At 41.6% G+C, this 25326-nt stretch overlaps 1 protein-coding gene across 4 annotated transcripts in view; it reads left to right on the top strand.

Annotated features, from left to right (window-relative positions):
- The window catches only part of FZD3 (frizzled class receptor 3), a 60223-nt gene extending 35869 nt beyond the window's left edge, over nt 1-24354 (top strand). For all 4 annotated transcript variants that reach the window (XM_074820315.1, XM_074820318.1, XM_074820316.1 and 1 more), the window contains 3 exons: nt 20261-20409; nt 22221-22454; nt 23907-24354. In XM_074820315.1, the coding sequence (XP_074676416.1) occupies nt 20261-20409; nt 22221-22454; nt 23907-24120 (597 nt within the window). In that variant the 3' untranslated portion in view covers nt 24121-24354. The remainder of the gene's footprint in view (nt 1-20260; nt 20410-22220; nt 22455-23906) is intronic.
- Nucleotides 24355-25326: the final 972 nt, after the last annotated feature.

Here is a 25326-nt window from a genome sequence, read left to right as displayed (position 1 = left end):
GCTCAGGTGAGCTCTGAGATGAGCTGTCAAAAGTTGAGTCGAGTGAATATTGTTTCCTTGAGTGTCCTTTAGTAGGGAAAAAACAACTACTAAGTTGAGAGGTGAGGTTTATTTACAGTATATACAGCATATCTGATTAAGAAATTAAGTTGCACTTTCCCCTCTGTAGGGGAAACACATTGTTTTTGTGGATGTCAACTTGAACAGGCAACTCAGGGAGTTGGGTTTTGTATCAACCTGGACAAATCTCTTACTTAAAAATATCAAAGTTGCTCTATTAGAGCATCCTTCTTTCATTACGAGTAATGGCAGATTGACTAAGGTGTTAGCACAAGTAATTATTTTTATTGTTTCTGATTCCAGGACTATTTGCAGTAATTGCAGTGATGTAATCTTTCCAGTCAGTATTACTTCTCTGTGAAATATCTATTTACAGTGGCCTAAAAATGTCTTAACCCATCCACCTCCATTTTCACCGAGACTGGGACATTTTTCTTTTTTCTGGAGGGGGGAACAGTGCCTTTGTAATCTACTTTCAGCACAGGAATATTCAAATGGGGAGCTGAATTTTATGTTTATCCCACTTTTTGCTCATTGCTTTAAAAAAGGAATTCATGCTTGGCCTCAAAAAATGGATTAATGTTTTTGAGCAAGAGGAGTTCATGCAGTGGAAAATGAAATTAATTTTCACTAGCTATAGAACCTGGTACCCCCATCATAAATGTAGCATTTTATCTGAGCTGTGTGCATTACGTGTTCTTCAGATCAGTCTTTTATCTCATATATAATCTTTTTTATGACAGTGTAGTGCAATTTTACATCAAGGTAAAATGCAGAAATGAAAGGAAAAAAGCAGGGAAGTGTGACACAATCCAGTCATAAAATAATCACATCTCGTCATCTCTTTTGTTATGGTTGAAAATACATGCTTTGCTGCTCCTCCTCCTGCTTCTGTCTGTAACAGTGGTGGTTCTACCAATATAATATCATCATTCAGAGGACAGAGCCTTGAAACAGAGTTGGATTTTTGTAACGTTGGGCTCAAGGAGGGACATTGGGGGAAATAATATTCTGCGTGCCCCTATTGCTGTTCAGTGTGGCTATCATCATCATCATCATCTCTCTAATAATTATACAATTCTTAGCAAGTTCTTGGTACTGGCTTGGCTTTTTAGTCAGCAGTTCTGACCCAATGGTTAGCTCTCAAAGCTTGTCTCTTTCTTTCACATCCCACTCAAACGAGGGACGAGTGGGACATGGCACTTTCCTCTCTTACTTTGCAATTTCTACCCAGTATGTTGATGGAGCACGTCACGCTATGGGAACTAATTCTGATGAAGTGGTGGACTGGGATAAAATTTTGGCCAGTCACTTTACAGAAGCACAGAATCGCTCAGGTTGAAGGGACCTCTGGAAATCATCTAGTCAACCCCCCTGCTTAAGCAGGGTCATCTGAGGACTGTGTTCAGTCAGGTTTTGGATTCCTGCAGTCATAAAAGCTGTAAGTTCCTTTCTGTCAGACATCTAACTGCAGATATATCTGATGTAAGCTAAAAAGTAGGGTAAAAAGGAAAAAAAAAAAAGTTTGAGGTGCATTTAGCTGCTGTTACATATTCTTGTCCTCCAGGCACCACAGTGCTTTGTTCTTTACAAGGAGAGTGTCTCTTGGGAATTACAAAGACAATCAAACTGGGACACAGCAACTTGCCCCAGTCTATGAAAATATGTCTCAAAACTGGAATGAATTTGGCTACAAAGTGAAATAGATACTCAGCAAAGTCCGTCTCCCAAGCAGGTTGTAATGTACCTTTCTCTTATGAAAGGTAGTTCAAATGGTCAGTACGGCTTTTCTAGCCCAGAGAAAAGGAAAGGAAAGGGCTGCATCAAGCCAGAAACATTCAAAGGTGGAAGAAAGTGATAATTGTCATCTTCCCAGGATAAGGGAACGTGTCTGCTTCCTTGGGATGGCAGAGTATGGTGTTAAAAGCTTTTACCTCCTTTTTTAGTCCCGTAATTGAACTGTGTAAGGTAGTTTAGGCCTGGAGAGGTTTATTGGGCTGAACCACAAAATCAGATTTCCTGCAAAGTAAAGAAGGTCCTGAGTTAAGATTCATTTCTCTTAAATCCAAGCGTAAATACTCTCCACAGTTTTCACGAATGTTTCAGGGCTAGGCACGGTGTTGATGGGAGAGCCATCTAATTTAGATAATAAAGAGGAAAAAAAAAGAAAAATAAACTATTTCAAAGACATTTGCTACCCTAGTGTGGGAGTCTTTGAGAAATGAAACTAAGCCGTATGAATTATCTTTACTTGTGATCTAGTATTCACAATTTCCCTACTCATGTGGCTACACCGGATTGAAAGACCTTAGTGCTGACTTGCCAAGATGAAGGTGGTGCTCCCCGCTTATCTTTTTGATGTTATTTAGAGGAATGGAAGCAGATGTGGACAGCACATTTGATTTACTGTTGGTGGGGAAGACCTGAGGTGAGTTTAAAGTTTTTAAAGCAAAGATCAGAAGGAAAATAGAAAAGAGGTGAGTTTAGAACAAATTGCAGACTCTGATTTTGTATTGGAAACTCTTATTTTATTTTTCATTGGGAACTCGGTTTTGTGCTGGATACTGAATATCCATCCTGTCTTGCTCAGTCGTTGTTGTAACATACTCCAGGTAGATTCCTAAGCCCCAGACCAGAAGTAAAAATAGTGGTGAGTACATTTAGACATGGAAGGCACTGAAATGTATAGATCCAGCTATGGAATCTGTTCACAACTGACTTAACCAACGTATGGCGCTGTGCCTGTGCACTGTCTTCTTCACTATATCATCTATTTTTTAGCTTTGGGCTTGACCTCATATAAATGATTGGAATTTCAGAGAGAAATGGGCATTTTTATAGTGATTCATTGCACATTCAGATGAATTGTACCCTGACTTAATTTATTACCTATTTGAAGAGGTCACATTTGCTCTTATTGGATATTTTTATGTTAGGATTTTTGCTACAAAATTCTGGGGAAATTTTTTGGAAAGGGGTAGGAGAGGTTGGGTTTTTTTTTTTTTGCAATCTGTCCCCTAAAAAAAAACAGAATATGCCTCAACACCTTTTAAACACACTTTCTCAATCCTGACAAATCTTGCCTTGAGTAGCAGTCATTCCAGAAAGAAAGCTTGGTAGTGTGGTTTTTGCTCATTTTTGAAGCAAGGACATAAATAAGCACCTAAGACCACAGTGCCTGGAAGAACATAGGCTTGCGTTTGGGAGTCCCATGGACAGATAATTTTGTTTTGCTGAGCATCGTACAAACATGCTTCGGCTATTGTTGGAGAAGACTTTTTCTGCAAGAACAATGAGCACAACACAACTGTTTTTGCGAACGTAATTTTAACCAAGTTCTCGAAGCAGTTAGTATGCTTATCTCTTTAAATCTTTTCTATTTTCCTTCTTATCTTTGCTTTTAAAAAATTACAACTGCCTTGATATTTTTAAGGAGTTAATTATTAAGAGCGATGCTGTAAGATGATGTAATACAGAATATCATTTCTATCGGCAACAAAAATAGTTAATCCAGCCAATTGTTTTTCCTCTCCGCTCTACCTATTTCACCCCAAGACGAGGCCTCAGTCTTGCTGTGTAATGATGTCAAATGGGTTTTTATTGAAGATGGGAGTCCTCACCCACTCACTTCTGTTCATTGCTGGTGTCGGATAGAGAAGAGAGGATTAATTGTGGTCACCTAAGATACCAAAAGCATAAATGGAAAGAATGTTTTGTTGATAGTACCTCTTGGCTGTCAGTGGCAGTTATATGTATCTAGTACAGGCACAAAGGAAAACAAAGTACAAGCTTGCTAATATATTTCTGTTAATATTGAAATTATACCACATTACAGGTTATTTTAATGAATTATTTGATAACTAACATTGGAGAAATGGATTTTAATATTAGGATTAATCTCTGTCACCTGCTGATAATTTTGGCTCAAAAATTTGTCACTTTTCTTGCTTCCCATTTTCACAAATGTACTTCTTGATCTAATCACAGTTAATTTGTTTTACTGTAAGTTTCCAAGACCATTTTAGATGTCTCAAAATTAACACTGTTGCGATAAAAATCTCTTCCTTTCAGACTGGTTTGCATCACTAGCAACTCTAAATTGCCGTGTTTGTTTTGCATCCTTTTTAAAGGTTGCCCATGTAACAGGGGCAGGGGTAACATTTTCAAGTGTGTTTTGTTCCCACTCAGCATGGCTTTGTCCTTCCTTTACTTTATGTCTGGTGCCCTGAACAAACACCGCAGGAACTTTACTGAAAGCAGAGACTACGCGTAGCCGTCCTGCAGAACTGCTTCAACACAAGGAAGCTTTCTTATGAACAGGTGCCAACTGAAAAGCGACTACGGTGGTAAAGTAATGGTAGGCTGAGAGCCAAGAGTATGGGAGTGTTTAGTCATTTGCTCTGCTGAATATTATATCTCATAGTGCCTGCTTTTAAATGAAATTAGGCAGAAGCAGACACTGAGACAAGCTGCTATAAGTTCTAGCTCAGGTTTTGCAGCTACGTCTCTTCATTTCTCCCCCCTCCCCGCGAAAAAGAGAAGAAAAACAAAGAAAAAAGCCTTACTTAATTAATTGTATTTGTATTCAGTTTTTACACTACTGACACCCCCCCCCCCCCCCCCAATTCTTGATAGACATTTGAATTGACTGTAGAGATTTTAAATTTTGTGATGGCAAAGTCGACTCACATGTGCTTAAGAAATGCCCATGTAGCAGACTCTCTTTTCCCCTGGCTGCCTTGTGGGTGAAGTGTAGCCCCTGCTGACACAGGCTTTATTTTCATGCACAAGTGCTTTAGAACAATTGCACACGCGGACCAAAGAGAAGAAAAGATGGGGCTTGCAAAGATCTTGCCAAAAACAGTGGCAAGAAGTAATTGTTGAGACGTAGAGTCTGCGTTTTTGGGGTGCTGGTTAAGTTGGGATGGAATTTCCTCAATTTTATTGGCTGCAATACATGACATGTTCCAGTTTTTACCATTTTCTCCACTAATCAGGGGTGTTGCCACTATCTTTTTAAATACAAAATGTCTCAGCTGTTTTACCATCTGTGTTACAGTGGGTCTTCAGAAACATGCGGGGGAGAGCACTAAGCTGGATACAGAAAAGAGGCTTTGTTAAGAAACGTTTTAGCACTGTTTCAGTGTGGCACAGGCATAAAGAGAATATACTTAGAGATGTCTATAAATCTAGATTTCTCCTCCCCCCTCTTTTTCATTAGTTATTGTTTAGAATTCCTCTTAGAAGAGGTAATGGATTTGCTTAAATCTGCCCTAAGGAATTGCTTCTTGTTGAATGTAATTATTCTGTCCTAAAAAAAAAAAGAGGTTGAGATAAAAACGTATTTTCCATACTGCTGTTTACTCAGAAGACACTGAGCAAATCTGAGTTATGAGTTAGGCTTCTTTCAGAAACAAAAGTAATGTCAGTTCAGAACAACCACATTAATCACAGTATTGTGCCGTTTCCTAGCAGGGATTCAGTTAATTTCTCCTGATTTAGATGCTTAGGAAAAAGAATATATTCAAGGAAAAGAATATACTCAAGTTAATTTCTCGGAATTCTCCGTTTCAGCATTATTAATATCTGAAATCCTACATAGGATGCAATGTATTCTCTTACCTCACCTTGGCATGTATGCCATTTCCAGTCAATTAACATATTGAGTGAAAGCAATCATTTCCTTCACATGACTCGTTTCTGGCTGTTTTTTTAATTGGATTGACTGAGCTACAGACAAAGGGAAATCTTGATTTCTCAACTATTATCTTCAGACAGGTTGATTTGTACTTGTACCCAAGTATGACTCCTTAAGGTCATCTTTTTCTTTTTTTTCTTTCTTTTTATTCAGTATTTTGCTGAGGGTGACTTGCCAAAGGAGGTCAGATCTTGCTGGCTTTGAGTTCCCAGTTTCGTTCCATTCTCTTTTTAATAAGCATGCTTTATATCTACAACAGCCTTTAATTCTGATCATTAAGGAAGCTCTCTTTTTTCACTGACTCTTTTAATTTCTATTAAAATGGCAACAAAAACCAAGTTAGGAGGTCTGATTTCTCTGGTTCTGAAGCACCAGTCACTCTTAACTTTCAGAATTATATGTTGCAGTACATGTGTTAGGAAACCAGTCACATAAAAAAAGATTGAATTTTGAGTAAATTAAAGGAAATTGCCAATAATTTGCATTTGAAAATTATGAATAGCAATGCATTCATTAATGATTATGAGTCTTTCACTGGGTTTCAGAGCTGCTTTGAGCTGTTGGACAGGCATGTCAAAACAGCTGTAGACCAGCTTGCAAAGAGAAAAACTTTAACGGGGTGTTAACTGTAGATCTCTGCCAAAATCACAGCGAATGCTGAACCTCGATGTTTGTAAGTCCGAATGATCTGCACCCGAGTGAATTGCAGTAAGATGGCTTTTGGTGTGTGCTCTCTGTAACGTTCCTTGACTATCGAATGACTTGTCCTGTCAGCACAGAAACACAAGGTACAATAAATTTCACAGATACTGCACTTCTGTGCATTTATTCCTAGTGATTCCAGAGTATCATTATTGTTTTCAACAAATTTTTAAAACTTCAGTCCCAGAAGGGTACTTACATTTCAATGTCACTAGTCTCAAGACTAAACAGGTCTGACAGTTACACTGCTGACAATAGCTTTTCTTCTGAAAGCTTCAGCTTCTCAGGAAATTGTGATTGCAGTCACCGTATCTATAATGCCACCGGGCATAACACGAGCAACTGACTCCCCCTGTGAGTGTTCTGGGAGGTTTGCTTAGTGGTGTAACATAAAGCAGTTCAGAATGCAGTCTGTAAATGCACAAATACAGAAAGATCTTTACTCTCTCCGTTAAAATAATTAGACCTGAAATCAGTATTATTAAGACTATACTTAAAAATAGCAGATCTATTCTAATGATGGAATATAATGAGATATATGAACTAAGTTCACCTGTACTGCTGGTCCAGCTCTCTCGGATGTATTCTGTATGTGCCTTGATCTTGGTAAACATCTGCTTAGCTTAGACATGGCTGGGGTATACAGCATGAAAATCTAACAAATACTTACACATTTCAAGTTTAATTTTTCTCTTACATTATTCATATGAACAAACAGTGCTCCCCAGCATCATCCTTCTATTGGTTCCTTTTTCTGAACAGAGAATTATTCTGTTTCCTAGAAAAGTAAATGCGGAAAGACTACAGTCTCTCTTCCCAACATGTTTGCTTTCCACGTGAGCTGGGCCCACTCAGGAATGGGATGTAGCTTCAAAATTCAACTGAGGACCGTAAAAATACTTCTTCTTTTTGTATAAATAAGAATCTTTTTATACAAAAAAAGACTGTATCTAAAGAGCCTGGGTTTTTCACATGTTTTCTATTAACACTTTATATTCTTAGTAATGCAGATGTTTTTACTTGTGTTTTGTTTATGAATTTTTTTAATAGAGTTTCTGAAGTCATTATATATAATCTTTAATGGTGAATTATGTTAAAATACCTGTTATGCTCAAAAAAACTGAGACCAGTGCCTTTTTCTCATTTTCACCGTGAAAGCATCAAAGTGTGAACACAAAACTGATTAGCACTAACGTAAATTGATGACTATCAAAACTGATAAGCAATATCAAAGCAGATGAGCTGTGTCATCTTCCAGGATGTCGAACATTCACAGGTCAGAATTATAATGCTGTGACCAGACTGTGTTACTCCTCGTGTTTGAAGTTTGGAACTTGTCTTTCTAAAAATGCTTTATTGTATAGGTTTAACAGCTCAACTTTAATATGTGAAAATACTTTTCATCTCTAGTCCTGAATCAGTTCTTTCAGAGAGAGCTAAGAGGAGTTTTAAGTACAAGTAGGGCATTAACAACTCTTGGTATTATATTTGAGTATACTCTTGTATTTATTTGAGAATAGCTGGGGGTGGAAGGGACCGGTGGGGATCATCTAGTCAATCCCCTGGGGTCACCTAGAACAGGTGGCTCAGAGCCACGTCCAGCTGAATTTTGAATATCTCCATGGATGGAGACACCACAACCTCTCTTGGCAACTTGTGCCACTGTTCAGTTCTCCTTACAGTATTACAATATTCAGTATTACACTGTAAAATTTACCCAATTGATGTAGTAACCCTGACACCAAATTATTTTTCAACGATTCTATTGAACTGATTTTTTAAAGGCAAATAGTGTAAATGATCATTAATATTATTCCGTTCACACTATAACCTGGCAAAGAAGGCCTTTAGACTAATGAACATAGTATTTCTGTCTGTGGAGAATAAGAAATATTTTATAAATACCATGCTTGCTGAAATACTTCTTTGTTTCTTCTCCCCTAAGTTCTGTACTTTAGCTTTAAGCTATGGTTTGGCTATTATTTGCATCTTTACAAAATTATACTAATCTGTTTCTTATGACTTCATCTCCAGCAGTTTCACAGTGTGGTAATTACTCATTCCAAACCCTTTTTGGAACAAATATTATCTCATGTGCAACTAGTTTTTTCTGTATGGCATTATGTGACTGACTGCATTGTGTTGGATCAGAAAAGACTGTAAGAAGAAAACAAAATAAATGAAAAGTAATGAAAGGGTGCCAGGAATAAGGTTCTGTTAGAGCTTGTCTTTGGGGGAGGAGCGTGTAAGAGTCTACGTAGCCTTGCAAAAGAAGAGTAAGAAGGGATGCAGTTGCAGTTTTAGAAATCCATAAAGGACATTAAAAAAGTTGTTAAAGTCAAATGGCAGTGCTGGCAGAATGGTAACATGGCCATGAATAAACTTCAGTTGGAAATTAGAGAATTACATGATGAATTGAGGGGGGGAGCTCAGGATTTCAGGGTAAAGCTGGATAGCTGAATAGGCTTGTGTGCCATTGCTGGCTGCAGGAGTGGAGGACTTGACTTGATGACCGAGGATGTTTCTTTTGTTCTGTGCTCTTAATGCCAAGTGTTTTCCTTCAAGTAGTGGGAGTTTATTAATGGTGATATATTCCAAGCCTGGGTCATAGTAAGCTTGCTAAATTTTGTCTTGTGAGAACTGAATAAATTCAAGAAAGGATATCTACTGACAAAATAAATATTAAGGCTGCAAAGATTTTAGTCCAAGTACATTTGTAGCATGAGGGTTGACAGAAATCAGATTTTCTGATGCATTAGGTGTGTTTTTCTCCTGACTTATATTTTGATTCCCAATGAAGTGCTAATATCTGAAGAAAAAAAGCTATTTTTTTTCTGAGTGACAACAGGAAGCTGCCAACCTCTCTGGCCAGGGGATGAATCTGCCAAATGCAGCCTGCTGCAGCAACCTCTCAGTATCCCTAATTTGTCAGATTTGCCAGTAATTCAGGTAGGCATCTCTTTTATCTTCTCTTAATCTCTGTGAAAGATAGGTATATCAAGCAGCGGTTGTGGGAGCCAGTCAAGAAGCATTTGCTGATAAAACCTTTGTTTCAGCTGTAAGTTTACTGACCCATTTTAGCCCGTGCCAACCACAATCTTTGCACAAAGACAGAATACTACAGTGACTCCATCTGGTTCCACAACAGGGATAAGGACATATTTGGTGAGCATTAGAATGTAAGTAAGAGAAATCGTAGTAGATCAGGTTTGTTTCATCCTTTGTGTTAGACACCTTTGGGTGAGTCATGCCTTGACTTTGTCATTTTATTCTGTGCATTAGTCACACATCTATAAGAGAAAAAGGAGTTTATGGGTCCTTGGACCTGTTATGCCAGACAGCTACAGCTCATCCAAAAGAGGGTACTTGGGAGAGGGTCCAAAGTGAGGAATATGTTCAAGAATTGAGACATGGTTCTTTTATTCCAGCGACAAGAGGAAAGATAAGCTGTGCTGGGGAAAACAACCATGTGGCGGGTGGGAACTTGTTTGCTTTTTTTCTCTCTGCAGAGGACACTCCACTTCAGCTTGTACATGTCTGCAGGAAAAGGAAAGAGAGGTCCAAGTCTCTCTTGGGTAGTACGCTCAAGTAGCCTTGCTTTTTCCATGCTTAATGCCTGGCGTAAGAGCTCGTGATACCAGTTCCTCATAATGGTAAAACACAAGGCAGGTGCTTGGGCAATCTCTCTAAATTGCAAACCATGGCTAGCACTTAAAAAATTAGTTGCCGTGATTGAATGCTGTCCTCCATTTCAAGATAAAGCCACAAACTCCCAGACATCCTGAGAGCTTCACTGAGATTCAGCTTTCCATTGAGAAACAGGCCATTCTCCCAGAAGTAGTCTCCTGAAACTGCAGAATAAACCTGCCCCAAGATCGTTGTGAGATACCTGTAAGATGCTCACCGAAGCTGCATCCCCGTCCCATGAATGGAAGAGCAGTTAGCATCAAACTTCTTGATGGTCGCTGGTTACTGACACCGTGACTAACAGCAGGGCCTGAAGGGCAGAAGCGTTGGAGGCGAGTTATTAGGCTCTAGTTGTGAGTCAGGACCTTTTTAGTTGTCCTCTGGGATCCCTTTTCAAGAAGGAGATAGATGAGGAAAACCCTCCAACGTCACCTTGTGAGAGGCCACTCTCTGCTGTGTTTTTCTTTATTCCAGCTATTTTTCCAGCAGATGATTAGGCTTCAGTGTGTTCCCCTGGCACAACACAGACAGGGATGACTTCTGGTGAAAACCAGTGCAGTTCTACGAACTGCTGGTTTCTTTCCCACATATTTCTTCCCCATAACATGCCAGAAAAACTCAAGAGAAATTCTTCTAAAATACAGTTCATTTCATTTTAGATGTTCTGTAGAGGCAGTTTTTATAAGGAGGTATTTTTCAGGCACTTACATAGATTAAATTCTTGGAAAAAAATGAATTACAGATGAGTTCAGCATGGTGAGATGGATCTGTAGTGCCAACACTTAACTTCTGTGGTGAATAAGTGTCCTCCAGAATGGCCTGTATCCCATTGTGATGGTAATTTTATAAGTTTTTATTGCAGTGTCTTATTTATTTATTTTTAGCTTGGGTTATGTTTCGAAGCTATCTGTTACTGGCCCAAGTCTTGCACAGGCTGATCACTTGGCTTTAGTTTCCATGCTGGGTATATAGCAACTCGGCAGTTATTAAGTAAGTCTGGAGAATAGTTAGTAATGCTTTTTCATAATTGTTTTAACAACAATTTAATTGTTTTAATGTGAGCCAATGGGCAAAGTTAATGCGTGGTGCTTTCATGCTCCTGCGGCAGAGGAGAGTGCAACTGAGAGCAAGAAACAAAGAGCATCCGTGTTCTCGCGTGATAGCGCAGAGCTGCGCCTTCAGAAATCCCGTGGTCTGAATGATCGTATTTATTCTGCTTGGAATAGCCTGGATGTGGCTCACGGGCCGTGTGGCTTTTGGTATTTTGAGCCAGAAAAGTTTCCTTTTGTTTCTTTTGGATGCAGGGAAGTCTCCTGGTGCTGTTGAGACTGTTCCGCACAGACTTGAGCTATGCTGAAGCTCCTGGAGTATGTATTGGCTTTGTCATTAGCCCTTAAATGAGAGCTAAATCAGGTTAGCAATTACCTTTTTTTCAGGTGCTTTTAGTTTCTCAATTCTTCAGCTTCTGTGGCCTAGTAGCCAGAATGGTGGTGTGGATTTGCTTGTTGGATAAGAGTAAAACAAACAAGTTGCAAGATTTTAATAACGTGGAAAAATGATTTTATTTTACAGTGACAAATGCTACTACATTTTACTGGGAGACGAGCAGTGGTGTGAGTGTAATATTCTAAGTCTCAAAGCGATGACAGTGACGGAAATGGTTGTGAAAGTGAGACTGTTGGATCAGATTCCCTTTGGTCTTTCCCCCACTTCTCCCATTTTCAACAAAAGGATGGGTTAATTTGAATTTCATTGCTTTTTATCCTTAGGGAAATATCAAATGATCAGCATTATTGTGGAACCATGCCCCAAAGGAGGGGGACAGGTGTTGTGTTTGTGCTTTCACTTCACATATGCAGCAAGCTCATTAATTTGCGATTTCATACATTTTAGTGGAAAGAGGCCACTGGTCTCTGTCACTAAAAAGCAACCATGATTGATCGTTTGGGGGCAGAAGGGGAAAATATTCAGAAATTAGTTATATAAGCATCTTAAATTAACAGTGTGCCTACAAAGAAGCATTGTTTGTCCCTGGAGGAATGCTGAAATTGATGTTTTTAACCTCCTTTCTGAACACCTGCCACTCTGTGTTTCAGTAGAGAAACAATTCATCCAAACGAATGTCTTTTTGGATTCAGTAAGAAGTACATTTCTGTTTGATGATCTGCTCCAAGCCAGCTGCTACACCAACCCAGTAGACGGGAGGAAAAAAATGGGTTACAGAAATCTTGCTATCACATATGCAATCTTTGTATCTGACAGAACTTGTTTGTTGGTCTTCGCTTGGTGAAACATCGGTGCCCGCGCTGCTTGTGAGACGTGTCTGAACAGACTAGAGCGGAGCGTAGAGCACACAACCCAAACCCCTGCATCTACATCTCGTTGCCTATTTTTTCTTGCTAGCTGAACGCTTCTGAAGGCCTAGAGCTGCACAAATCCAGTTTGGGGACTTAGATCCGTGCAATCTAGCGTTCACACGGGTGTCTGCATGAAGCCTGTCGAGGCTTTCCAATCACATCCTCATACGGGGCTGCCTTAGCAGCTCAGCGGGCAAGGACCAGGCTGTCGCTCAAGCACGATGCTAACTGATTCGCACCGGGTTTGCTAAATCACCGAGTTCTCATGTTGCTAGAGTGCACGAGTCCCTCTTGCATCTCCGGGAAAGCGATCGGGTATGAAGGAAAATGGAGAATCACCACCAGTGTTACCTTTCCTCTAGGAGAGGTTCTCATCTTGAAGGACATCGCCACTGGTCTCTGTTTCCTTGACACTGTCTGCCCTCATGGAGGGGCAGCTCTGATGTTCAGAGCAGACCAGTGTGCTTGCAAGACAGGCTTTTGTCTAAAAAAAAAGCTATTATCAGAGTTTTTGAAGGCCCAGAGGAGATCTGCAGTGTCTCTAGATTTGACTCAGTGGCTTGCCAATATATAAGAGGTATTTTGAAAGCCTTTGATACACGATAATGAGGGAAGCGCTGAGGTTGACAGACGTGACGAAGGGTCTGGCAATGGTGCCAAGTGGGAAACAGAAGAAATGACTGAATTAAATTACTTACTAGATGTTCACAGTTATTGTTTCAGCTGATAACACCAGTGTAGCAGGCCTAAAATGTAGTATTAGTTTTAAGAGGTTTTTTTTTTCTTCATTGCCTGCGACTGCAGTGGAACTCAATCTCTAATACTAAAGGGATCACTTTTCTAATGGGATTCATGCTTCTCCATCTGTGCCAAAAAAGTAATAGTATTTGAGAGCTGTTACTTTATAGCTGAAACAGCGTTTGCCCTCTACTTTTAGATGCACGTTGGGACTTTTTATTAGCATTTCACAACTTGGCTTGCTTGCAGAACGAAACTGAAATTCGAAGTTCATGCTCATACAGAACTAATTTCAAGGGAAATTACTGTAATGTATAATCTGCGGTTAATGCTGAAGTCCTAAAATAGATAACTAAGGTGAGCTGGATGGTGCTGCAGGTACAGAGGGTGTTTGGTGATCAAGTACCCCTTTAGATCCCCGCTTTGAAAGCTGAGTGTCTAAAACCCCTTCAGCATTTAAACCATTGGGGAAGGGCATGAGGATGTCCCACGTCTCTGCGGGAAGGGCAGCATGTTACTGTAGGAAAATTACTGCAGTACAGCAATAGCGTGTTGTAACCCCAAAAACCTTGCTAAAATACTCTTAAATCTTTAATTGTAGCTTCAGAAGCTACATACCATGCACTTATCAAAGCATAAACAATAACAGATTCTATTTCTTAGGCTCTTTTTTTCTTGTGCCACTGAGAGTATGCTTTTGATGACATTTATCAGTCCATCTCCTGAGTAAATTACAACATAATAACTATTAGCAGTGCTTTGCTTGCACTGTAATTCTATTAAAGAAGAGGAAATTCTGTGTAGAGAGTTCACATCAGTGATTTTTACTCCTTGTTATTACAGGATTTGTTAGGTGTAGTTATATGGAGCTCAGCGTAAGTCAGCAGCTGTGAAGGGTTTTGTAAAAAAAATAAGAGATGAAAATACATTTTAAATTCTTAGTAACTGCATTTTGGTTTCTCTTCCTCCTTTCAGTTATGTCAATAGTTTAGCTTTCAGGGATGTTTCTTAAATAAACTTCGATACTTGTAGCAAACAGTATCAATGGTGTAAGTTTACCCATTTTGTTATTGTTCTCATAGAAGAACTGCCACATTTTCATTCAAAACTTCTTACCGGAGGGAGATTTTCTCTGAGAATATAATTTTAAAAGAAAAACTTGTCTTCATGTTCTTGCCATCTATCCATTTCCAAATTGTATATTCTACCACACTTCAATTTTAGTACTTGCAACCATTTTTCACTTGTGGTTGAAATATTTCTGTTAGAAAGAACAATGAATACCTACTATTTCTTTAGATGTTTCCCAATATCCTCACTTTTAAGGAGATATATAGATCCAATTAGGGCTTAAAGAAGTTTGCATGTGTTTAAGCTCCAACATATTTGTTTATATTTTGAATTTTTAAAAACACAGATGGAAAGTGCTTCAAGTGACCTTATTACATAAGCATGGATGGCATCAGAGACCTGAGTGTCTCATTTGTCGATTAATCAGTCTGCCCATTTTTCATCATTTCTGTTATAACCCAAATTGGGGTGACTTCTCTCCTGCCTCAAATTTGCAAAAGGCTTTCTGCAAAGAATCAAACAAAGCTGAGCTAATGGGCTGGAGAAGAGGAGAAAATTATAATTTCTGCAGGCATGGGAGGATGGTCTTCTACAGCATCTAGGACCACATATATTCCCTGCATCATCTTTTCTCTCCAAGATAAATCGAAACTGGGGATCTTGTCCAGTTTTCACTGTTGTCTTCAAAGGTGGTTACACATGTCATATGGTTTTAAAATAGTCTGGAATTTAGTGAAGCATCATGTCTCCTCTTTTAGTCATTCATCTGAGACAAGTTGTGAAAATTAAGATGCTGGTTATTTTAGAAGTGTGGACAGCGTTACAGCAGCAGTTTTTTGTCTAAGTACTCTCCTGGAAAATTATTGAGGTTTCATGTGTTGGAGTTGGATGGGTCCTGCATGATGAATTCATCAAGGAAAGGAAGAGCAAGTGATTTTGTAGTGCTGGAATTGCTGCCATTGTTGCTTCAGCCGATCCATACTTGCTTCAGTAGTCCTAGTTACCTGGATTTTCTCAGCAGGAGGCATAAATAGTAATAGGCAAGCTGAGGGCATCTAAAAAATGGTTTTAAAATAGCAGAAGTGCTACTGAAACAGCTTCAACATTATACTTGCTGTCAGTGGGGATTTACTATAAATAAGGACCCTTATTTCTAGAACTATCAATCCTGGGGTTGCGTGGCAAAGCAGATCACGTTAGCAGATGCTTTTGGAAAATGTTTTGCATTTGAGTAAAGTGGTGTGTGAAGTTTGGATGTTCCAGGTCAAATTATAACTTCAAGTAATGTGAATATATCTAACCACGTTAAAGTCTGCAATGCTTCGCTGGTGTAAGTTGTAATTTTTACTCTTCCTAAATAGCCGGACAGTATAGCAAAAGTGTAAATCTCCTGGATTTAAGTTTTGAGGGTGAACACGAGTGAGCTTTTGCGTAGTTTTACCACTTTTAAAAACTCTGCAACCCATTCTCTGTCCTAATGAAAGAAAACGGCAGCGTTTCGGGCTTGGAGTTACACGAGTGCCATGCTTCTGAGAAATGGGCTCGGAGGCTCTGGGTTTAAACACCTGGTATTTCCAGTTTTATAAGCCTGGAATAGTAATTCCAAGTTTTATTTTTCCTGTGTTAATTATTATAAATGTCTCATAATCCGCAGATATATGTTGTTTTAAAACAGGTGCAGTCACTTTAGTATTAATGATCAGTGAGTCTAATATGTGTTACTACTTGAATTGCTTGCTTTGTTCAGAGGCTTATTTTTGAGAAATGTATGTAATGATGTTTAATAACTTGCTTTGCCAAAGAGTAGGATGTTCTTCCTTTCAGCTGAAAGTATTTGTTGTATATATCTATTTCATTTTTTGCTTGGAATTATTTATAGCACCCAGCATGAATATGTTGAGCCAGAAGCTTTAATATCAAGTGATTGACTATAATATCTTCATGGAAGTAATATAATTTCCTGAGTGCAGTAGGGATTTGTCATATGTTCAGTGTGGGCTATAGTACACACCACAGCACCTGATTTCTGTTGGCTCTAGCATAAAGCAGTATGACTCAGTCAATAAAATAAAGATGTCCTGCAGTACAGCGAGCAACCGAGAGCTTTAGTGCTAGAACTGTTGTTTTATTCTTAATGCAAGAATCAAAATTAAATTCCCTTCAGGCTGGTGGTTATGCCAGGGGAGACTTGGCCCAGCCGACAAACATGAAATATAAAAATTTACCTGAATATTACCTTCATTAAGAAACGATGAATTTCACCATTTATTCCACTTCATGCCACATTTGCACATTATGAAATGAGATAATAAGGTTAATTTTTGAGAGCTTAATTTTGTTGGATAATTTTTTATTGGGTAATTGTTAATTTTTTTTTTTTCTTGAGTGGAATCTCACAGGTTGACTACAAAACCACCTAGAAAGCCTTCAGACTCGTTTTGCGTGGATAAATGGTTGCGAGCACAGGAAGGTCCATAGCGTTGTCAAAGACCTTCAATGTCAGGGTTTTTCCTGGGGCAGAAATCAATGGAAAGCAGTGCTGAGGAAAGAGCTGACACAGGGAGAGCCTTGATCCCACTTCATACGAAGATAACCTCTAAGAAATATCTTATAATAATGCTCATTATGTTTCTACATTTAATTGAAAGATGGGCATGTAGTTACCGAAGACTGATATCGACGGTCCTGAATTCTCACTGTGCTCTAGCCTGCCACAGTGCGCTGTGTGATTTTGGGCAAGACACTTCAATTCTCATTTTCTGCCTACAATGGTGGTGGTATTAAAAAATGCGTAATAACGCAAAGTATTAAAACAATGATTGCTGTATTTTCACTGCTCCGTAGAGAAGCTGTGCTGCCCCTCAGCATTATATGGTTGGAAAATCACAGGGCATGAGCCTACTTCTGGGAAATCATCTTGAGACAGTGACTAGACTGAATTCAGATTTTCAGTTTGGGGGGAAAAAAAGGTACTTGCTGTTGTTTTAGGAGATGGTATACGCTGTTCTGCATTAATATAGTCGCATAGGATCAGAGGGAGGATCTGTCACTGTCAATATATTTTGTAAACTGATAACACTCAACTTTAAAAGATGCCCATCCCCACAATTCCTGTTTGGAAGCTATTCCAAAATCTTGCTCCTGTAAGGACAGCATTTCTTCATGGCTGTTGAAGCCATGATTCTTTCCTATTGCTTATCTTAAATACTCCTAGGTGGTTTTTTCCCACATTTCAGTGTTTAGATATTTCATGTTATATGGTAATTATCTTTTCCACACCTTTGAGTCTTTATAGGTGGGACAAGCCTCTTGCAAGATAGGCTGTCTGCTCCCTGTCATCTTAGCCCTTCTCTGTGTCCCTCTGCTTTCCAGGAAGACAAATTCAAACTGAATTCCCAGAACTGTACAAAGTATTCCAGTCTCACTCTAACCTTACAGAGCAATGTTCCCATGGCTCAGAACAGCTTGTTTGATATTTTCTTCTGTTTTAAACAGGCCGGTAGATATTCAGATCGCTTTAAGTATAACAATTTTTACCAGCTGTGTCACCATCACTCTCAAAGCTGCTGCTGCAGGTACTCCTTGTTGGAAAGAGACCTAATTTCATGAGCATCTCCCCACAATTAAGCAGCCCCAAACCCTCCAGCCATACTAATCGTTGAGCCATCTGTGGATCTTTGTTATCCTATTATGGACCTACTGTATTTCTGTTGGGATCAGGAGAATTTAACGGAAGACCGATTGAATTTCCACTTGTTTAAACATCTTTCCCAGCCTTAGCATTGCACATTCTAGTGAGCACCTTATACTGTCAATATGTCATGATATGAGACAGTCACTGACGTCTTCGCCTGTCAAGTTCCTTTTCTGCCTCACGTCCGCTGCTTTTAGCCGTGCTGCTCTCAGGCAGAAGACCCTTCTGCTCTGGATCTGCTCTGGTTAAAGGCCTCTCAGTCCTTTCCAAGGAGTCACCAACTACAGGATCTCCTTCCCTCCTTCTCATCCGCCTCCTGCTCTTGCCATCACCTCTCCTGTCCTTACATGTCACCTGTGTATCATTCACATTCTCTCTTAGTCCCTGGCTGCCTTCATTTTCTTTCTCTGCCTACAGGACTAACTGCTCTTCTCCTTCATTGTGCCATCGCCATTCATAGTCCTCATCTCCTGTTATAATAAAAATTTTCAAGGTATTTTGCAGCCCCATTCCTTCAGCCTCAGCCTTGTTGTGTCCAGTCTTATTCTCTTCCCCAGTTGCTGACTGTGTTGAGTCTGGAGAGCTGCCAGTCAGAGAGGGACCTGGGGCGGGGGGTGATTGCCAGCTGGCTGAACAGGAGCCAGTAGTGTGTCCAGGTGGCCAAGAAGGCCAATGGCATCCTGGCTTGTATCAGCACTAGCGTGGCCAGCAGGGACAGGGACGGGATCTTACCCCTGGGCTCGGCACTGGGGAGGCCGCCCCTCAATGACTGGGTTCAGTTTTGGGCCCCTCACTCCAAAAAGGCCATTGAATGACTCGAGCGTGTCCAGAGAAGGGCAACGGAGCTGGTGCAGGGTCTGGAGCACAGGTCTGATGGGGAGCGGCTGAGGGAACTGGGGGGGTTTAGTCTGGAGAAGAGGAGGCTGAGGGGAGACCTCATGGCCCTCTCCAACTCCCTGAAAGGAGGGTGCAGAGAGGGGGGAGGAGTCTCTTGAGCCAAGGAACCAGCGCCAGGCCAAGAGGGAATGGCCTCAAGCTGCGCCAGGGCAGGGTCAGACTGGCTCTTAGGAAGGATTTCTTTGCAGAAGGGGTTGTTGGGCGTTGGAATGGGCTGCCCAGGGCAGGGGGGGAGTCCCCATCCCTGGAGGGGTTGAAGAGTCGGGTTGACCCAGCGCTGAGGGATCTGGTGGAGTTGGGAACGGTCAGGGTGAGGTTCATGGTTGGACTGGAGGAGCTTCAAGGGCTTTTCCAGCTGAGATGATTCTGGGATTCTGTGATTCTGAGTCTTTTGACCGTTCCCTCATTCAGGTTTTCTGACCAGCTCCCTCACAGCTGTGATGCAAAGCAGGGAGCCTTTTCCTGTACCCCGAGTCATTTCATGGCCAGTGGGTGTTTGAGATCTGGGGTACCTTCCGTGGCTACAGTGCAAGTGACGGTGTCACACAAATGCTTACAGAGGACTTAATTACACCAGAATAAGTTCATTCCTTTCCTCTACAGCCTTCTTGTAAGAAGACGGTGGTATCTTTCAGCTTGTGCTTGAAGTTCTCTGTCCTTGAAAGTTCAGGTTTTGAGCTGGGTTATCAATTCAAGATGCCTATTTGTTTTAAAACTACGTTACAGACATTCCTGGAAATAGAATCTTTGCATTTTCTCTGCCATCTTTTCCAAACAAACCCTTTGTATATCAAAATGGTTACAAAAATAGACCTCGTGAGCTTTTTCAGATTCAATAATGAAGAAATGAGGAGAGGTGGAGGTTTTGCCAGGTCAGTAAGAATGAGGCAGCCATACCTTCTGATGCCTCGAATTCCTGAGGGGGCGAAACTACAGGCATAACCCTCCACTGAAGGCTAAGGGATAAAGGATCAGCGTTGAACAACCCATGAAGCATTTCACTGGGGTTTTTCCCAACAGCAAACATAGCACCTGTGCTTATATATGTTAATTCCATCAAAGAAACAAGTCTTTATATTTTGTAGACTAGAAAATATTTCACAATTATTCAGGGTAGAGACAAAAGACCAGAAATACAAATAAAGGCCAAGACCTCACAGCAGTTGAAGCTTTTGTTTTACTCAACAGTGGGCTGTACAACACACTCGGTCACACTCCCTAGAGCCACGAAACAAAGGAACCCTGTTGGTGTTTACTTTGGCTCAAGGCAGAGACAGTTATTTTAAATGAATTAATAAATGGAGTAGTGAACTATGATGGGTTGTGTAATCTTCTTTTCTCTTTTTGTCTCTCTAGGTCACTCAGATGAGTCGTCCAGATTTGATTCTCTTTCTCATGAAATATCTCATGGCTTTGGTCGTTGGGATACCCTCTGTCTTCTGGGTTGGAAGCAAAAAGACCTGTTTTGAGTGGGCTAGCTTCTTCCACGGACGCAGGAAAAAAGAGTGCGTATCGGTATCTGATAGGTAAACTGGTTGAGTACAGGTGAATAATCTCCTCTTCCCTTGCGGTCCTGGAAGAGTGTTTTGGTTAGTTTTTCATGGAGACAAAGACAGGAGTAGGTAGGGGCAGTTTTCTTGGAAATCTCTCACTATCCAAAATGGAGCAAGGAAGGACAAGACAAGCAACAGCTCAAAAACCCCTGAGAATGGTCACTTGTTTTTCCATAATTACTCTCTGGTCCTGGAATCGAAGCTACATCACTCCATCTGTTTCCAAACTATTTTTTAACAAGAATTAGGTTTCAGTTGAACACTACAACTTCTCTGTCATTTACTGAGAGGTGAAGTTGAAAGTTTTTATTTATTAACATGCTTATCAACTGAATCAGACCTTTAAATTGAAATTAAACATTAGCTCTTTTCACCATGATTGCAGTTAAAAGCAATTGTCTCTGCTTTTAATCTTTATGCATTAGTGCCAAAGCACAGCTTGACAATAAGAATCTCTTATAGAATCTGTAAGGTTGAAATCAATTTAGACTAAGGTGTGGCATCAATTTAGAGACTATATGATTTCGTAATAGCTTTGAACAGCTGTTTTCATAGTTGTTAATATTGTCTTTTAAGTAGATGTTTGTGGATCCACATGCAGCAAACCTTTCAGTGACTACTCCATGACTTGACTTGTCCATCCTTAGCAGAACTGACCTTCTGCTCAGGTTGAAGTAGAATTACCTTCTGTGAGGTTGGAGTTAATTTTTCTTCACTCAAAAGATAACCTGCTAAGATACGCACAGGCTTAACAACAACTTAATATGATTTTAATACGCGTACGTACATGTAGGTAGGATTTCCGTAGAGGTGCCACACTAGCTTGGTGGGCAGAGGCCAGGGGCAGAGTTAACGCAGGCAGAGGAAGCTGTCTCACAGGTCTGGTTGTCTCGGGGAGATGGTGCCACATGCTCTCCTGGTGCACAGGCACCAGAGCAGCTCCCACGCACGGCAGCGTCTGCCCGCAGCCAGATTCCGGCCCCACTCCCAGAGCCCAGACAAACCTCCCTCCTCAGGTCACCTGTGGTCCTCGGCGAGGGAGAAAATGAAGAGGAGGAGCTAGCCAGGCAGAGGGAATGGAACATGAAAGAATAATATAGAGAATAGGAGGGGAGGAAAAGGCCTCCCCACAAAAAAAAGAGATTTAAAAAAAAAAAAAAAAGGATGCAGAGGATGTGATAGCACCTCCTTTTGTCATGCTGTGGTAGAGTGGCCAAGCGTGTGCCGCTCCGCCAGCCCTTCCCAGCAAGGGATTGCAGCAAACTGTGAGACCATAAATTGGCCAGTTGCTTATGCATTGTTATTATAGATGTTGTATTTCATGTTCTCCTCCTGCCAGTTTTAATCCAGATTTTAAATGCTCGTTTGAGCGAGGAAGCGGCTTCCTGTGTTCCCTGAGCAGCAGTTCCCTGGGTGACATGAGCTGGGCGGGTCGCAGCGCTATCCCAAGGATTTCTCTTGTGACAGTATTCTCCAGTTAAGGCCGTAAGCAAATGCGCTGCCAGCATTCCACGGGTCTAGGCTGGAGGATCGGATACAGGGAGTGGGAAGGATTCAAGAACATGAACTTTGCTGAAATATCCAGGTGTAGAGGTGCTTCAAAATTAGGCAAGTAGGGACGTTATAATGTCAGTAGATGGTCTTATTGGCCAAGCTGTAATATTTGTCTGTTCTGTTTGTAAAGTAGTTCCAGTGCTGTAACTGCGATCCCTCTTACACCGCAGCCGTTAACGTTAATTATTCAAATTGCGTGTCTCATTCAGAGTTGTAAACGAGAGTCGCCAAGTGCTGCAAGAGCCAGACTTTGCTCAGTCTCTTCTGAGAGACCCCAACACCCCCATCATCCGAAAGTCAAGAGGCACCTCTACCCAGGGCACCTCGACTCACGCCTCCTCCACCCAGCTGGCAGTGATGGACGACCAGAGAAGCAAGGCAGGCAGCGTCCACAGCAAAGTGAGCAGCTACCACGGCAGCCTGCACCGATCGCGTGACGGCCGGTACGTTTCTTCGCTTTAATATCTTGTTGAAAAATAGACGAAATTCTGGAAATTCTGGAAATTCTGCTAATAGTTGCTTTCTCTGATCGCATCTCCTCTCCCTGTTAGTGTCTGGATTGGAAAGAGAAAAAAAGAGCATGATGTTACAGAATCACAGAATCATTCAGGTTGGAAAAGCCCCTCGGGATCATCGAGTCCAACCCTCAGCCCGACTCTACAAAGTTCTCCCCTACACCACATCCCCCAACAGCTCATCCAAACGGCCCTTAAACACACCCAGGGATGGGGACTCCACCCCCTCCCTGGGCAGCCTATTCCACTCTCTGACCACTCTTGCTGGGAAACATTTTCTCCTCATGTCCAGTCTGAACCTCCCCTGTTGCAGTTTAAAGCCGTTCCCTCTTGTTCTGTCACTAATTCCCTGGGAGAAGAGACCAGCACCAACCTCTCTACAATGTCCTTTCAGGGAGCTGTAGAGAGTGATGAGGTCTCCCCTCAGCCTTCTCCTCCTCACACTGAACAGTCCAGCTCCTTCCATCGCTCCTCACAGGATTTATTCTCCAGGCCCTTCCCCAGCCTCGTTGCCCTCCTCTGCACTCGCTCCAGCACCTTGAGTGCATATATTTTCAGAGTCTGCGCCAATCTTTGTGAATTACATGGTGTGAATGTGTTCAGCGCTGGTTTTCCTGCAAAGGCAGTGACCTGTGTTACATCATCCAAGTGCAGGGGAAAACAGATCTGTCCTGAAATCAGCTTAGTATTTTTGTGGCTGCTTTTGTTGTGTGTAAATTTGTTTTGTTTCTGGAAATAGTCCTAGCCCTGCTGAAGTAAACAGTAAAAAAAGTTACCCACTCTAACTTGAGGTGTAGTTAAGGTTTATAACATGATTTATCATCAGGCATTTTACTCACCTAATTATCAATACTATACATAGCGCTGCTGTAAGAACTGAGCCACATAAGGAGTTGAAACAATTTGCCTGGGGCCGTGTGAGCTAAATGACTGAGCTAAACAGAGAAGGGCTTTTTCCACAAAAGCAGAGGGTTTGTGTGCGTGTGTGCCAAGATTGATTTACATTTTTTCATGACGGCGGAGGTAACAATACGGCACCTCAATCCGAGAGAGATCTCGAGGGGCTGGAGCGAGTGCAGAGGAGGGCAACGAAGCTGGGGAAGGGCCTGGAGAATAAATCCTGTGAGGAGCGATGGAAGGAGCTGGGACTGTTCAGTGTGAGGAGGAGAAGGCTGAGGGGAGACCTCATCACTCTCTACAGCTCTTAAAGGACATTGTAGAGAGGTTGGTGCTGGTTGGGGGATGTGGTGTAGGGGAGAACTTTGTAGAGTCGGGCTGAGGGTTGGACTCGATGATCCCAAGGGGCTTTTCCAACCTGAATGATTTTGTGATTCTGTGATTCTGTAATAGTAATGAGCATCCTCTCTTTTTATAAATCAGGTACACTCCCTGCAGCTACAGAGGCGTAGAAGAACGACTACCTCACGGCAGCATGTCGCGACTGACCGATCACTCCAGGCACAGCAGTTCCCACCGGCTGAACGACCAGTCGCGGCACAGCAGCATCAGGGATCTCAGCAGCAACCCCCTGACGCACATCACACACGGCACCAGCATGAACCGCGTGATCGAAGAGGATGGCACCAGCGCTTGAGCCGCTGCTGGCGGGCAGGAGAAGTTGATGGGGGTCGCGTGGCCCCGCGGTCCCTCCCGCCGCTGCGCGGTAACGCTCAGTATTATCGTGCCTCTCGTCGGGTGCTGATTTTGCGCATCAGGAAGCCAAAATTGGCTTCTTCCTGTTGAAGCCAGTGATCTTGTATTTGCGTCAGAGCTAGAGTGTTCAGCAATCTTGAATTCTTGAGTAAAAAAGCTGGTTGCCTCATTTGAACCTAGCTGTAGGTAATTATTTATTCAACAACTGCTACTCATCAGACACCATCGCTGAATTTCTTTGTTGAAAAACATCTCCCCCTCCCTCCGGTGGCTCTGCATGTCGGTAGGTGTTACCCTTGAAACCTCACTGGCGGGCTCACGCTGAGATTTTTTTCTGACAAAGCATAAGGGAACTCTTGACTACTGACAGAATTCCTCTGCGCACCTCTCCGGTTAGATAACAAACCCATCCTCCTCTTCATCAAGCGCGGGGAGAGGTGGGGACATGCGTTAAGAGCCGTGGAAAGGACGTCCCTGCGCACCGGCGGGCAGTTGTGATGGTGACACTGGGAAGGCGACACAGGAACGAGCGTTTTGGAGAAGGGAAGGAAAGGAAACTCCGCTGATGATCACGAGCTCTTGGCAGAGCTGTTCAGGCTCAGTTGTTGGGATGGGGAGGGAGGGCGGGGGGAAGAGAGAGGCAGGGAAGAGTGATTTTTGTATAACTTGTATTGTCCTTGCTTTTTTACAAAAGGCTATTTAAATTTTCTACTTGTTTACAATTTACGTAGGAAGAGATCAATTTTAAAACCAGTTATCTAGATAATATCCAGCCACTTATTTTTTAGATTAATGTACAAAAGCTGAGATTGCCTGTTCCTGATCTATTTAAAAAATAATAATAGTAATAGAAAAGCAGAATTTCTCGCCCAAACTGGAATGTACAGCCTTTTCCTTACAAACAGAACAAAGCCCGTTTACAAACCCCAGAGCCAGGGCGAGGGAGGCTGAGGTCAGGAGGGGTTTAATCAGGGATGACCCAGCCTCCTTGCGGCTGGTTTTTGTTGGGGGGAGGATTCTCTTTCCACTGAGCAAGAATTTAGAAATGGGCGGGAGGAATCGAGGCAGGAGGAAATGGAGGCTCCTTCCCAACCGGGGACCTTGCATTACTGAGCCACCACGACTGTTGGTTATTTTCTTTTCATTC

Source organism: Strix aluco, chromosome 3 (assembly GCF_031877795.1).
Source record: "Strix aluco isolate bStrAlu1 chromosome 3, bStrAlu1.hap1, whole genome shotgun sequence".
Taxonomy (NCBI): Eukaryota; Metazoa; Chordata; class Aves; order Strigiformes; family Strigidae; genus Strix; species Strix aluco.
Note: the sequence above shows the minus strand (reverse complement) of the source record. Positions and strands in the feature narration are given on the sequence as shown.